A 15,968-nucleotide genomic window follows, 5' to 3' on the forward strand; every position below is an offset into this window, starting at 1 on the left:
TTCGTCCCTCTTTTTGAATTATTTAAAAGTAAGAGGACATTATGTATGAAGCTGAACGTGAATTTAAAGGATAATGTTAGCTTTCTTCCAAAGAAGATCATGTATGAAGTCTGCCCCATACAGATAAGATAAGATAAGATAAGATAAGATAAGATATTTTATTTTCCAATTATGGGCCCCAAAGGGCATAAACATTACAACATCAATATTTTTTTTCATAATACAATACAAACAATGAGATAAAAAAAAAAAAAAGTTAAACGAGAACTATTTAAGTTCTTAAAGAATACGTAGATAAAGAATCTATAGTATGTTGTTTTTTTTTAATACTAATGCATTTTATTGCAAGTGTGGTTGATATAGATAACAAACAAGTAGCCCAAAAAGAAAAAAAAGAAAAATAGATATCCACATATGTATAGTACACAAAAAGTTGGATCAATTAAATATATAATAATTAGCCAAAAAGAAAGTAGAAATTAAACATGTCCATGACTCATCCTGTGTCAGCAGCATAAAAGATCCAGCCGGCAAGATCATAGCGCAGATTGTGTCCATGGGAGTGCCGATTATTTATTGACAAATTCGTCCTCAAATCGTTACAATTATATTTTCAATTCAAAATCAAACATCTTGACAATATGGGATCAGTCAATGTATGCTTTACTACATCTATAAAGAGTTTGTCCTCTTGCACTGGGATTAAAATGTGTGAAATTTCTATCATAAACACATGTATTCCTCATATAAAACTAAAGGAATCATTGAATGCATCGGTACTGTTTTGTTTCATAAAAACTAATGGTCAACATTTACAAATATATCTTGTTTTAGGGAGAGAGGCAGCGTACTTTTTAAACAAGGCGAACAATTCTCTGAATCGGACATTATCAAGATCATTGTTTTCTTGTTTACAGCATATTAGTAACGTTTAGGGTACGTGTTTGTCAAGAAATAATCGGCATTTCCATGTATAAGAAATGTGCTCCTTGTCTTGCTGATTTCCTAATTCATTCGACACCGACTGCATTCGTGAGCTTCTGAGGAAGAGTGAAAAAGTAAACCTACACTATCCTTCACTTCCGCTAAAGAGATGATGTCTTCTCAGTGAATACTTCATAGTCAGATTACTGTGTTGAACGCATTTATCCCATTGCACTTGAAATTAAGGATACAAAAATACAGTCGTTTGCCTCCTGTCTTTACTTAAATCTAGAAATTTACAACAAGGGTCGGTTGACATCAAAACTTAACGACAAATATTTGGATGTCAAGTAGAGCGCAAAAAGACTCATCTGTTTATCTTTTGTTGAAGTCCAGAGAAAAAAAAACGCAGACGCATGCTTGCTTTGTTTGTTATTAATCAAATTATATTAATTTCTTGCTAAGATAATTAAGAATACATTTAATAATAGGATACCAAGTTCAATCTATAGATGTAAGGTATAATTCTAGACTGAATAAATTAGTACTGTAATGTTGTGGTTACGGTTTGTGAGTTAAACACATTGTGAATTCTTTATACGTGCCCATCCGAATTGCATGCTTCAAGCTGTGTGAATTATTGATTCAAAACATATGTGTTACGTTTAAATGGCACAATGGACTACTCCATGTATAATAATGATGTTCCGTCTTTGAATAGTTCAAAGATTTTGGTATTTGCTGATCGCACACACTACACAAATACAGTGCTTCAGTTGCAAACTTAATTAACTTGACAGATATGTGGATTATTTTAATTTTCCAATGATGAACTTTCCATTTCTTTGAAGCAGTACATTCTATCAGCGCATGTTTATGGCGAAAACACATTCCAGAGATTGCTAGGGTATCAAATCGTAAAAGTTTAAATCATCATTCCGAAAATTTTATGCAATCCTTTGATTTGCCTGATCATTTTGGCATATCTTTGTTACAGATTACCATAGATATATGTATTCCACTTGCTGTGTCAATGTATATTTGTTACTCCTTTATCAAAAGTTCCATGTGTGGTTTGAAGGATTGTCAGTTTCGTGTAGAGATTTTCAATTTTATATATTGTAACACAAAGTAAAAAATAACAAGACTTTAAGTATGACAGAAAACAAAATAAGGTTATTGCATAGATGAGGTCACTTAGCATAGACTCCATGAACCAATAATATATCAGAAAGATTTTGAAATAGAACAGTACGTACACATTGCAAAAGAGCGGCAAAAAATACCAAAGGGACATCAAAACTCATAAGACGAAAATAAACTGACAACACTGTGGTCAAACTAATGAAAAAGACAAACATCAGTATACAATACAAAACACAACATAAAAAACTGTGGCTGAACACGAACCCCATCAAAACACTGTGGTAATTTAAGTTGCTTCGGAAGAATGAACAGACCCTGCAGATGAAGCAACCGTATTATAAACTCGGTGGTGAGTCGCATGCGGAAGTTCACATTCGAAGAAAAGGTGGACAGGATTGTGGTTACGACGATAGAACATATCCATCGTAATATGTGAACCAGATCTTTCATAAAGTTCAACTAGCTCGTGGTGATGACGTGAAAGTTTAGTAGATGATTAAAAATTCTCCACTTGGTTAAATAGATTTCTTGTGAGCAGCAACTTTCTTTCGTGGAAATCATGATAGGAATGCAAGGCTTGGACTTGGAGTTGACTGGAATGTTGCTACATAGACTTTGAAAGTTCACAATTAGAAAGGTGATATCATCTCTTTTATCGTAAAGTTTTGCTCTTCAACTTTGTACTTGTTTGGTTTTATGACTGATTTTTGATCGTTACAATCAGAGGTAGTAATAAGGCAGGTACACATTAAAACTAGAAAACTAAAACCTGATATAGAACAAAACAATTTACGAAGAACAAAAATGAAAGACATGAACCAATAACAACCATTGTACTAGAGGCACCTGACTTGGGAGAGGCACATACAGAGTGTTGTGGGTTAAACACGTTTATAAACATTAAACCTCCTATAACTTTGGACAGAAAAATTAAGTAAAGATAAGAAGAGTGCATGTATGATTTACTTTGACAAATAAAATAAAGTTAAACCAAGAAAGTATCACTGGGTTTACAGGGCATTTTGACACAGACAAAATGTCAAATCAAAGAACGTACCACTGGATATATTGAGCATTTAGACGCAGAAAAATAAATAAAGCAAGAAAGTACCACTGGGCAGATTGGGCATTTCGACGCAGGACAATAAGTAAAGCAAGGAAGAACCACTGGACACACTGGGCATTTGGACGCAGAAAATATATTCAAGACAAGAAAGTACAACTGGGCATGCATACTAGGCATATGGGCGAAGAAAATAAAGTTAAAACAAGAAAGTACAACTGGGCATACTAGGCATTTAGACACAGAAAATATAGTCAAGACAAGAAAGTACAACTGGGCATGCATTCTGGGCATTTGGAAGAAGAAAATAGTTAAAACAAGAAAGTATACTACTGGGCATACTGAGAATTTGGACGCAGAAAATAAAGGCAAAACAAGAAAGTACCACTGGGTTTACTGGGCATTTGGACGCAGACAAAAAAATAATGCAAGAAAGTATCACTTAGTAAATTGCGCATTTGGACGCAGAAAAATAGTTAAAACAAGAAAGTGCCACTGAGTATATTGGGCATTTGGACGCAGAAAAATGTTAAAGCAAGAAAGTACCACTGGGTATATTGGGCATTGGACGTAGAAAATAAAGTTAAAACAAGAAAGTACCACTGGGCATATTGGGCATTGGACGTAGAAAATAAAGTACCGAGAAGAAGAGAAGACGTTGACGCAGATAAGTTAAAAAGTAAGTCTGTGTTTCCCAATAATAAATGGGTATCAAGACGTCAACTTTAATTCCATATACTGAATGTGTAGTTATACGTTGTGTTATCATAAACGACTGATTTGGATGGAGCTGCGTAAAATCTTCACTGAATTAATATCTATTCAATGTTAATAATCAGTTTTTGTAAATGTCCATTTTAAACTTTCCTAAGGGAAAGAGTGGAAGCAAAACATTTCACATTTGGTATTGTCGAACAGACTTATTATTTTCGAATAAAAGAAATTTAAAAGGAACTTTTCAAAGACTGTAATATATTTACCGTAGTCTTTGTTTTGCTCAAAACTGTACCTGCCAGAGTCTTTGAAAACGACTTTAAAAAATAAAGAAAAAAAGGCATACATCTGGAATTAAAAATTGCATTTCATTGACAGCACTTTAAGTTAGGATAACGGTAGTCGTAATAATATGCAATTATTATTCACTTTGGTTAAATTTTGTTCTCAATGAACTTCAGAAATTACCACTGTAAAGCTGTTAAATTTCTATTTTCTCTTAATCTGCGACCAATAGACCATGTACATACTATTGCATGGTAGTCTCAGATTATAATCCCAGTCTTGGATAACGATCTCATATTATAAGCAGCTTTGTTGAAGGTCGTTAGAGAATGAACCTGGTCTCGTTTGTGATAAACAAAATCTTAAAAGAGCTATTTAGCTCTAACTACTTTTTATAATACACTTTGTTTTTTTTTTAACTTGAGTTGGACGATATTTTATCTAAACAAGCACATTTCCCTTGTTGTTCAAAAAAGACGAAAGTATTATAGCATTCAGATCGACGGACACTGAGACCAAGGAATTGTATATTTAAATTATTTCCTTGGTTACATATAGTAGTCTCAGATAAATATAACAATAAATTTGGACCTTCCTCAATATTGTAACCATCTTTTTTTTTTTTTATTATTTTCACTTGTATTGAATAACCAAACAAGTTAACCCCATGGATCGACCAGCTGAGAATTGTGTTCTTTATTTTTGTTCACCGATACACTCTATATATCATGTATGGGTTGAGACTACTTTGTAACACTTAAATGTGTTATATAAAAATACGGGTAATGAATTGTTTGTATAAATGACAGATTAATGAACGTGTGTACTTTAAATGTAACGTGTGGTATACTGTTTGTTACAGTTTAAGATATGGGGGATATACATATTTGATCTATTGTTGTAGTTCATTAATCCGTATTATACAGACAATTTAACTCGGTACCGTTACCTTATAACATTGCATACCGAAATAAATAATCGTTTTAAATTTAAATTTAATTCGGGTAGAGTCTATTCCGTTGGTAGGTGATTTAAAACATAACTTTTAAATCATAGAAAGTATATGTACTTGTAAATTCACCCTTAACAACATTTGAATGCGTCAATCAATATGAGCTAAAAAAAAATAATACCCATTTCTGAATGAATTAAGTGTATTGACATTGCAATGATCTGAAAGTAAATAAGGAATTGATTTTGAGATTCTACACCAGCCGCCAGCATGTCATTGGATTACAGAAAATATACCTACCGTCCAAAAAGACAAGATACACGGTTCCGGTGAGTACGATGTCCCAGCAGGGGTTACTCTTTATTCATTAACCGTAATTCTCTCCATAACTTTTCGAAGTATTTCTATTTTTATAGATCTCTAAACGGTATTTTTGATGAATATTTATTTTCAGAAGTACACAAACAATTGAAACATAAGCCATAAGGTCATCTTGATGTTGTTTTTTCAGCAAAATTATCGCTATCATTTTGCATGATACATGTACGCTCATCTCAGATACAATCTCTAATTGAATTTTTACGCGAGTAACGCGAGTAATTTTTTTTACGAACTTTCCGTTTTGAATTTTCCTCGGAGTTCAATATTTTTGTGCTTTTACTTTTTACAAACGGCACAGGAAATACAAACCTTTCCGGAGCCCTCGTTTTTTGTTTGGAAAATTTTATGTTGATTGGTCTCTTGTTTACTGTGTAGTGTTGGTTTTATGGTATGGTTATACTGTACATTTGATTCTTCATCTTTTCTGTGGCAGTGTAGTGACATTATTCTTCTTGTGTTTTAAATATCTATCTCTGCGCTTAATAACTCATGTCATATGCCCTCATGTAAAAATATAACAGTAAACTTCCAATTTCAGAACAAGCTATTCACAGATGTCCCAGTGGATGTCAAAAACACAGAAGCAAAACCGAGGACTCCCTGATGCCATGCAGATGTCTTTACCAAATGTGATGAGAGATTCTCGACCAATCAACTCTAACAATGACATGGTAGCGTTCGGTAGTGCTCCACTCCCTGGTGCTGCTATGGCTTCGGTAAGGATAAACACTGGCTAAAGCACAGTGATTTCTGACGATTAAGGATATTAGTGTCTTTTGTTGGTTAGGTATGTTCAAAATTGTATTTTTCAAAATCAAACAATTAAAAAATTCAAATTCAAAGAAACAACACTGATTAATATAACATACAAATTTAAACAGTGCGGAATTTTGGACAACAACCTAAAAGCAGATAAGCTTATACATTTTACATCAGAGTAAACTTATGTCGCCTAGACTTTCAGATTAGAAAAAGCTAATTTTAAATTGCATTTTTGTTTCGAATAAGAAACGCTACATATTCCAACAGTTGAATTATTTTTTTCCCGGTAGAAACACTCTGGAAACAACAATGAGTGGCATATGTTATACTAATTTAACTCCCATTGAATATTAGATAGACGAAGATGTGCCACCACATCTCAGATACTCACACAATGCCGGTTATGATGACTACCACAAAGCATTTAGAACTGTCAGCAATCAATGGCCATCCACTAGTTACCCAGCATTCGGACCTCCAAGGTATAATTATACTATTTATATTATTTAATTCATTATTCCATTAGTAGTATTCCCGAAGTTATTATTTATGAATTGATAAACAGCGACTTAAGATTTTATTCAGAATTAAGAAAAAAAGTCTTCTTAGTATGTTATAAGCGGCAACACATGAAAACACGATATGTGATGTACACAATATTCCTAAACTTACTAGAAAAGCAACAATAACATAATGGGAAAGATTTATAGTGAAATGGCATCAGATTATACTAATTTTTTGGGCATACTGTAAAGTTCAACAATATTTTTAACTATATCATGAGAGCAATCATATCTGTACGTCTTGTTCGTGTCATTTGTTCTCAGCAACTTCAAGACAGGCTGTATTACAAACTTAAGGGAATCCCAATACTGAGATGATATCTTATGAAACCAATAATAGCCTCGATAGAAAATTGGTTAAAGTGCCAATTTATTGTGCATACTGGAAAATAAAAGATATCAACAATTAAGTTAAATTTAGTGCGATAACTTCAGTTGATGTTTATTTTAAAATAAGGAAATAAGATATGATTGCCAGCGATACAATTATCTGCCAGGCTCTGTGAACAATGACAAAGATTTAAACAACTATCCACAGTTTGTTATTATCGAGTTTGGTATCTTCCTATAACCATCGATCTACGGTTTCCGTTCAGCACTTTCGTTGTTTTAGTTGTGTGTGAATTAGCGGGAGGCTCTTTTTTTAGCTCACCTGGCCCGAAGGGCCAAGTGAGCTTTTCTCATCACTTGGCGTCCGGCGTCCGGCGTCGTCCGTCGTCGTCCTGCGTTAACTTTTACAAAAATCTTCTCCTCTGAAACTACTAGGCTAAATTTAACCAAACTTAGCCACAATCATCATTGGGGTATCTTGTTTAAAAATTGTGTCCGGTGACCCCGCCAACTAACCAAGATGGCCGCCATGGCTATAAATAGAACATAGGGGTAAAATGCAGTTTTTGGCTTATAACTCAAAAACCAAAGCATTTAGGGAAAATCTGACATGGTTAATATTGTTAATCAGGTTAATATCTATCCGCCCTGAAATTTGCAGATGAATCTGACATTCCGTTGTTAGGTTGCTGCCCCTGAATTGGTAATTTTAAGGAAATTTTGTAGTTTTTGGTTATTATCTTGAATATTATTTTAGATAGAGATAAACTGTAAAAAGCAATAATGTTCAGCAAAGTAAGATCTACAAAAAAGTCAACATGACCAAAATGATCAGTTGACCACTTTAGGAGTTATTGCCCTTTATAGTCAATTTTTAACCATTTTTCGTAAATCTTAGTAATCTTTTAGAAAAATCTTCTCCCCTGAAACTGCTGGACCAAATTATTTGAAACTTGGCCACAATCATCATTGGGGTATCTAGTTTAAAAATTGTGTCCGGTGACCTGGCCATCAAACCAAGATGGCCGCCACGGCTAAAAATAGAACATAGGGGTAAAATGCAGTTTTTGGCTTATAACTCAAAAACCAAATAATTTAGAGAAAATCTGACATGAAGTAAAATTGTTAATCAGGTCAAGATCTATCTGCCCTGAAATTTTCAGATGAATTGGACAACCTGTTTTTGGGTTGCGGCCCCTGAATTGGTAATTTTAAGGAAATTTTGCTGTTTTTGGTTATTATATTGAATATTATTATAGATATAGGTAAATTGTAAAAAGAGATAATGTTCAGCAAAGTAAGATCTACAAATAAGTCAACATGAACGAAATGGTCAATTGACCCCTGTAGGAGTTATTGACCTTTGTAGTCAATTTTCAATCTGCTTCCTTTGTTTAATATTCACATAGACCAAGGTGAGCGACACAGGCTCTTTAGAGCCTCTAGTTTTAACATATAAAATTAAGATTTAGTATAATTACCAATGAGACAACTCTTCACCTGAGACCAAACGACTTAAGAAGTTGACAACTATATATGTCACCGTATTTAATGCTGAAAGCGCTTTATTGACAGATTGCGGCAAGGTAGAGCAGGGGGCAGCTGGAGACACGTGAAAGAAGTTCTTCAAGCTGGAGGCAATAGAATTGTCTTCGTAGATGGTATGTAATAAAATCGAAGTATTAGTTTGTATATAATTTGGTCCAATATATGTTTAAAACAGTTTAATGAAAAATCATCAAAAAATGTTAAATGGTCTTAAATTAGATATTTTTGTATTGTCCAGATTCTGGAATCATCAAAATATTTGCCAAGCTCGAATACTCTAAAACGACACTAAATATGTCAAAAACGATGCAGCTGAATATTTTTTTTTATATAGACATTCGTGTAATGCATGTCTAATCGAGTTCTTTTCATAAGCAAAATAGTTTCTTCTGTCCCTCCCCTTTTAAACAGTACAAAAGGCATACAGTGTATTTGCTTCAAAGTAGAGGAAACTAACTTTGATAGTACTATGAGAATGGGTATACTATAAAAGGATCCAAAAGTCGGAAATAAATCAAATTAAGTTACATTTATTTTAATTTGAATGAATATACTTACATCAGGCCTTTCATTCAAAATATATAACATCAAAACGTACTTAACAGGGAAAGCTATATGTTGCATAATTTTGAGGCATTTAAAATGTTCCAAAGGTACTGAAACTCAGAAGTTTATCTGGTATATCTTTGAGATTTGATTTCAAAATTCAGTCTAAAAAAGAGTTACACTTTTCAATACTGTAAAAATAAAATATGTTTTTTTTTATTTATCTCCAGGCCATGTTAGATGGGAAGATAATGTAAAAATAGATGAAACTCCTGGTGGTCATTTGATACAACCAGATGCTAGAGCTATTAGAATCCAAAGCAGACAATCCTATACACCAGGAAGAATTGAAGGTATGTACTGAACATACTGATATATCCTACAGCTAGTTCATTTAAGCCCAACCCGAAGGTGACTTTTAGTTTGTGTTCTGCTCATGATAATGCATAGTGAGCATATCTTGGGATTGTATTCATGTCATAAGAAGTAACAGATTGAGTTTGAGTGATTTGTGAAAGTTGTTGCCCATGGACACAAACAATTGCTCAAGATATATCAGCCCCCTTTTTCTGTAATGCCAAAATCAATTTATTATATTACTTGTCATAAAGATATATCATAAGAAGGTATAGATCAAATTTGAGTTTAAATGTTGTGAAAATCTTGTTTTAGTACAACCAGCTGATGGTCCAGATAGACTTAATTGTTAACTAAGGTATATCATGTCAATGTTTACACAATAAGACATTGTTTAGTGTGTGAGCACTCTGCCTGTGTGAGTGCTCTCAACATTTTTGGACACAAGAGAGTTAAATCACAATTCCTCTGCACTGCATCCTTCCAAAAAATATCATTTTAACTTTTCTGCATTATCACAGATTTTTTTTTCAAATTTGCCTTGTGTTCACGGACCAATAATTGTCATCATCATTAATATCTAGAAATGGATAAAATATTTTTTTGCATATACAACATCATCTGTCCTTTTTTAACTTATAAATGAAGAAAAAGTTTATGGCAATTCATGACTACCCATCGAAAATGTTACCTTAAATGTATAGTGAAGTGCATGAAAACATAGGGCCAACCACAAATAATGAAAGATAAACAATAACCTCTTGTACATTACTGAAACAAGGTAATCTTGTTTTTTTTGGGCCAATCACTGCATTTGAATTGGGACATATGGTTGGAACACCTCCTTTTATCCTTGGTTGGAAACCCCCACTTTTGATAATGCCTGATATGCCTCTGAAAAGTATTATAAGGTGATAAAAAGATGTAAAAAATATAAAAATAGCAATTATATATGTGCAAAATTCAGTTATAACAAAAAAACAATTAAAATTGAGAATGGAAATGGGGAACACCATCCTGACCAAAGAGCAGATAACAGTGTGAGGCCACCAATGGGTCCTCAATGCAGTGAGAAAAGTTAGCAAGCAGAGCTTTTTACCTGCAAAGACTTATCAAACGTATTCAAATTATTTTTTATGCCCCACCTACGATAGTAGGGGGCATTATGTTTTCTGGTCTGTGCGTCTGTTCGTCCGTCCATCAGTCCGTCTGTCCCGCTTCAGGTTAAAGTTTTTGGTCAAGGTAGTTTTTGATGAAGTTGAAGTCTAATTGACTTTAAACTTGCTACACATAATCCCTATGATATGATGTTTCTAATTTTAATGCCAAATTAGAGATTTTACCCCAATTTCACGGTCCACTGAACACAGAAAATGATAGTGCGAGTGGGGCATTCGTGTACTGAGGACACATTCTTGTTTTTTTTTAAACTTCTTATATAGATCCTACTTTATAATTTATTAACTTTACGAAATCAAAAAGTCAGAAAATCAGAGAGATCTGGGGTAACAATATTTCATTCAACATCTGCATTTGTTTTATGAAGATCTTTACCTCCATTTATTTATAGTATGTTTATATATCATAAATGTAACTTCATATATGTTTATTGCAATGTTCTGCATTTTTTGTAGGTCTAACAACTTACCACGTAAATAACCGTCCAGGAATAGAACATAATCATTGGCAGGTTGTATGATGGATACCAGCTCATGTTTACATGTTTCAAACTTTATATTGCAACAAATTGTTACTAAATTTACTATCTCCAAGCTATTTGATTAATTTTCTGCTGTATAACAGACTCTTTAAGTGGTGTATTTTTTCAAACAAAAATAGTGATTATTATGCTAGAAGTATTTCATTTTATAGATGTTTGCTTAAAACTCTTACTGCCACAATGTATTAAGGACATGTTTGTGCAGATTATTTATTAATATATGAACAATGTGCTATGTTTGCATTTCCAAGTTTATTGACCCTGTCAGTGGAAATAATGAGGATATGAAGCAATCACAAAGTACATTTCTTATATTTACATATTTCAGAGGAAATAATTAACTGTTTTCATTGTAACTTCTGAAAATGTTAAATAAGATCTTATATGAACAAGGGCGGATCAATGGTTTACTGGCATGTGTTATTAGGAATGGGTAACAAATGAAAAATGCTGTTAAAATTGGCTTATTCCTATAAAATGTCTTAGGACAGTATAACATGGATGTCATCAAACCTTTGATCTATATCTTTAATTGACATTTCAGAAAATGGTATTTTAAGGATTTAAACACTGTATATTAATGATAATTTGAAGAAACAAATGGAAGTTTTTAACAATCTTTTGAAGAAACATTGTACTTGCCAATTTGAATATGCAAATGAGATTTATATTGCAGTATTTAACCAATCAGTATTGAACTTTTGCTCATCAACAGTATTGTTATATCTTTGTTAATGTATTTGTTATTTCCTAGTGCCTATAATAATAAACAAAGATTTTTGACTGAATGTGTTTTTCTTCACAACTCTATAATTCTCAAAATGGGGAAGAAAAATACATCACAACACAAAATTCAATTCAAATAATTGTTGAAAACAACTACTGTAGATTCATAATTATTCAAGGGTAAACCTGAACTTCAAATTTAAGTGTTCAAAGAAGTACAACGTTTCCATTGGCTTGTATGCAAAATTTGTCAAAACCTGGAAATCAAATATCCTAGTATAAATCAATCCACAGTTTATCAAAATAAGATGTGAAATGATTGCCAATGAGACAACTTTCTGCCATTGTCCAAATGACATAAAGGTTAGAAACAAATTACAATGCAAGAATAGTTTTCAAAGATATGGTAAACTTCAAAATCATTTGGTAAAACAAAAATGGAGTTGCACATAAGTATGTATAAAGTTGGCATAATCTACAGTTTTAAAATAGCTAACCCTTTAAAAGGTATGGTCATTTTCATGATTTCCTATTAGATAAAAATAAAATGTTTTTAAAAAGGTACACAATGGCATCTGATACATATGATTTTTCTTATGGTTTAATTGAAATCAATGTTGTGGTTAATGCAAATTTTGGAATAAAAGTGTGGAGAGCTATACAAACAGACAAAACAACAAATATTTACTGTCCAATTTACTCAGCCGGGTAAAACAAAACAATGAAAGATAGGCAGTGTGAATACTGTTACTGGAAAGAAGGTCAGAGAATTCTGCCTTTTCCTTCCAAAAACAAAGAAATGGAAATAACAGCAATAACAGAACCTGTTTTTTAGATGGTTTTAACAAATATGACTGCATCTACACACATAATGAATTAATCTATTGCATACACATTGAATAGTATGCAAGGACATTTGCAGTTAAAATCATTGGATAATAAGAAAAGTAATGAAGTAAAAATTTCATGCACTTCAACTCCTATTGAACGGATGCAAGGTAAAATAAAACAAATGGTACAGTTCAGTCATGAATAAACAATACTTCAAAATGAAATAAATAAACTTTATTAACCTGTAAACATAGTGAAATTACAAAGAAAATATATAACAAAAATAAAAATCTGTATGATGGATGGCATGGCAGTTATTTTGGTATAATAGGGAACTACCACTACATTTGGTGATATGATTTGGCAAGGCACAAGCACTATAAGTATGACAGCAAGTGGCATTATTATAACCTATAAATGCATTGTAATGTATAGTAAGACAACATTCTGGATTAAAAGGTCTAAACCAGGCATAAAGTGAAAAATCTTTCCAAATATATCAAGTCACCTTAAACATCAATCATTTTAACACCATACTCGATATCATATATAGATATAGGAAGATGTGGTGTGAGTGCCAATGAGACAACTCTCCATCCAAATAACAATTTAAAAAGTAAACCATTATAGGTTAAAGTACGGCCTTCAACACGGAGCCTTGGCTCACACCGAACAACAAGCTATAAAGGACCATGTTCATTCTTGACAGTAGGACTTACATTTTACACAATATTTTTTTTAAATAGGGAATCAAATATAGCCAATACCTTTTTTGGCAAATGAGCAGTAAAACTTCACATTTTATGATATTTCATAATATCTTTACATAGAAGCAACGATAATCTATTTATTTTTCTATTAGGTGTCTTCCCCCCTCCTTTAGAAGGCTTAACAAAACTAAGCTAGATAACATCTCCTGACACATTTTGACGTCCCTGTTAATGCCTGTCCCATCTGTGATACTAGAATTAAAGAGCAACTTAGCAGTATTATATATTAATTCAAATATTGTTCATTTGTTTGACAATAAATTGTATTATTTAATACCTGAATATTATTTTTTCACCAATATTATAATAAGCCCTCTTAGAATTTAGTGCATATACAGTCATCTTTCTGCTTATCTCTAGAATTGAAAAAAAACCTGTGGACTGAAAACACCTTTTTTGATATTTAGATTTTTTTCTCATGGATAAAAAAAATTAAACCATTTGATATATCCTTATATAGAATATGTATGCAGGAAGCACAAATTAATACACTGCAGAGGAAACGTAAATTGAGATGCATCCTTGTTCTAAGATGTATATACAGAACACTGAAAAATAACTTAAAATCACACCAGCCTTCCACAATCTTATTATTATCGGGGGGTTGGAACCTCCCCATTTTTTTGGCTGATCAATGCATTTGAATGGGGACATATAGTTGGAACCCCCCCTTTGTCCTGGGTTGGGACCCCCCCCCCCCCCCCCACACTTTTTAAAATGACTGGATCCGCCCCTGTTGCATACAAGTTTGCCATTTAATACAGATAACAGACAAGCAAAATATGCATGTTTATGGCTTTATGATAAAAATCTTGTAAGAATTTCGTCCAATCATTTGTCATTTGATTTTATATAAACACATTTCCTATGATCATCACAGAAGAGACATGCTTTGTGTGACTCTAGGTGTAGGTATTTCAATACACTATTGATATGTATTTATATGTTAAACAATATATACATGCAAGAAAACAATTATGCGGTGAATTATAAATCTATCAAAAGAAAAGAAACATAAAATATCTTTATACATTAACATGCATTGAGCAATATATTGTATACATTATGCCAAATACAGTGACCATATAAGTACCCTTGTTTATATTGCATGTAAATTATACAACATCATATTAAAGAAAACTCTTACAGCAATAAAGTCAGATTTAAACAAATATACCTGCCAAAATAACAACTTTGTTAAGGGTATATAATCTCCCTAATAATAACATTTCTCTAGGAATTACTGCTTCTATTGTATTTGAGATAGTGAAAGCAGTCAATCTTGTTAAAATGGGGGTGATAAATATAGATTCCAACTGTAACAAGTGTGTAATGATGTTTCTCCACTCGAGGCAGTTAAATTTTAATATTTAAAGCGTGAGGCTTGATGAGCTTATTAAATAATTAAAATTTAACTGTTGAGAGTGGAGAAATATCGTGATACATAAGTTATAGTGGTGGAATATGTTTCTCTAATAATGATTTTTATCCTTCCTTTCCAAAGATTTGAAGAAAGGTGTGGAATTTTTATGTGACGTCATGAGGCAAGGTCGCCTTTTTTCATGACGTCACAATAGGAAAATCCAAAAGAAACCAAGAAAATTTAACGTCAAAATTAAAAATTGACCAATCATTTGCCTGAGAACAGATTTTTCACTAGTGAGGAGAAATATTTTTCTCACACCGATCAAGAAATGTGAAAATTGCACAAAAATTAGAGAATAGCAGAACTTTACTAAAGTTAAAGATGTATTATGGTGGAGATTTAATTCCAATGGGAAGTCTCTACCTAATAGGAGGATTTGAATTGGCAGGTATAGAAAATATAACATGACTTGAATGAAATTAAACATTTAGATTAAACAAATAAATTGATAGATAAAAGTCAAGTAATACATGGTCAAAATGGTTTTAAAAATGGTAAATTTTCAATTGATAGTCTTGAAACATTTTGTCCAATCAGTTCAGAGATTTAGAAAAAAATAAATGTGGATTTAGGCAATTCCAGGTAAGAGCAGAAACATACACAGAATTACATAGCAAAAACAATGTACAAAAGCAATTTTCTACCAAAGTTTATTTCTAGCTAATGGAATGTCCTATATCACATGGTTTTGAGAAATAACATCATGGAATTAAAAATATAATAAAAAAAAAAAATACCCAATTATGTTTGACCATTGTTATGAGAAAATGACTTACGGAATGTAGAATTAATATCATTACTGATTGAATGATGTGATGATAACATAACCTACAGTATGACATAATAATCCCATGAATGACAGAATGAAATAATGATCTAATGAATGACAAAAGAACATTATAATAACAAGACTGATGGAATGGT

General features: G+C 32.4%; 1 protein-coding gene across 2 annotated transcripts; it reads left to right on the plus strand.

The window, feature by feature from the left end:
- Positions 1-5,129: 5,129 nt before the first annotated feature.
- LOC134694989 (uncharacterized) lies at positions 5,130-12,073 on the plus strand. Of its 2 annotated transcripts, XM_063556120.1 has the most exons (7): positions 5,130-5,413; positions 6,004-6,181; positions 6,582-6,709; positions 8,696-8,781; positions 9,445-9,567; positions 9,887-9,929; positions 11,206-12,073. In XM_063556120.1, exons 1-6 carry the CDS (start codon positions 5,355-5,357, stop codon positions 9,922-9,924), a joined length of 612 nt encoding a protein of 203 aa, XP_063412190.1. In that variant the 5' UTR covers positions 5,130-5,354; the 3' UTR covers positions 9,925-9,929; positions 11,206-12,073. The 2 variants fall into 2 exon arrangements, with proteins under 2 accessions (XP_063412190.1, XP_063412184.1); XM_063556114.1 differs by lacking the exon at positions 9,887-9,929 and having other exon boundaries at positions 5,131-5,413.
- Positions 12,074-15,968: the final 3,895 nt, after the last annotated feature.

This window comes from Mytilus trossulus, chromosome 1, assembly GCF_036588685.1.
Source record: "Mytilus trossulus isolate FHL-02 chromosome 1, PNRI_Mtr1.1.1.hap1, whole genome shotgun sequence".
In the NCBI taxonomy this organism is placed as follows: Eukaryota; Metazoa; Mollusca; class Bivalvia; order Mytilida; family Mytilidae; genus Mytilus; species Mytilus trossulus.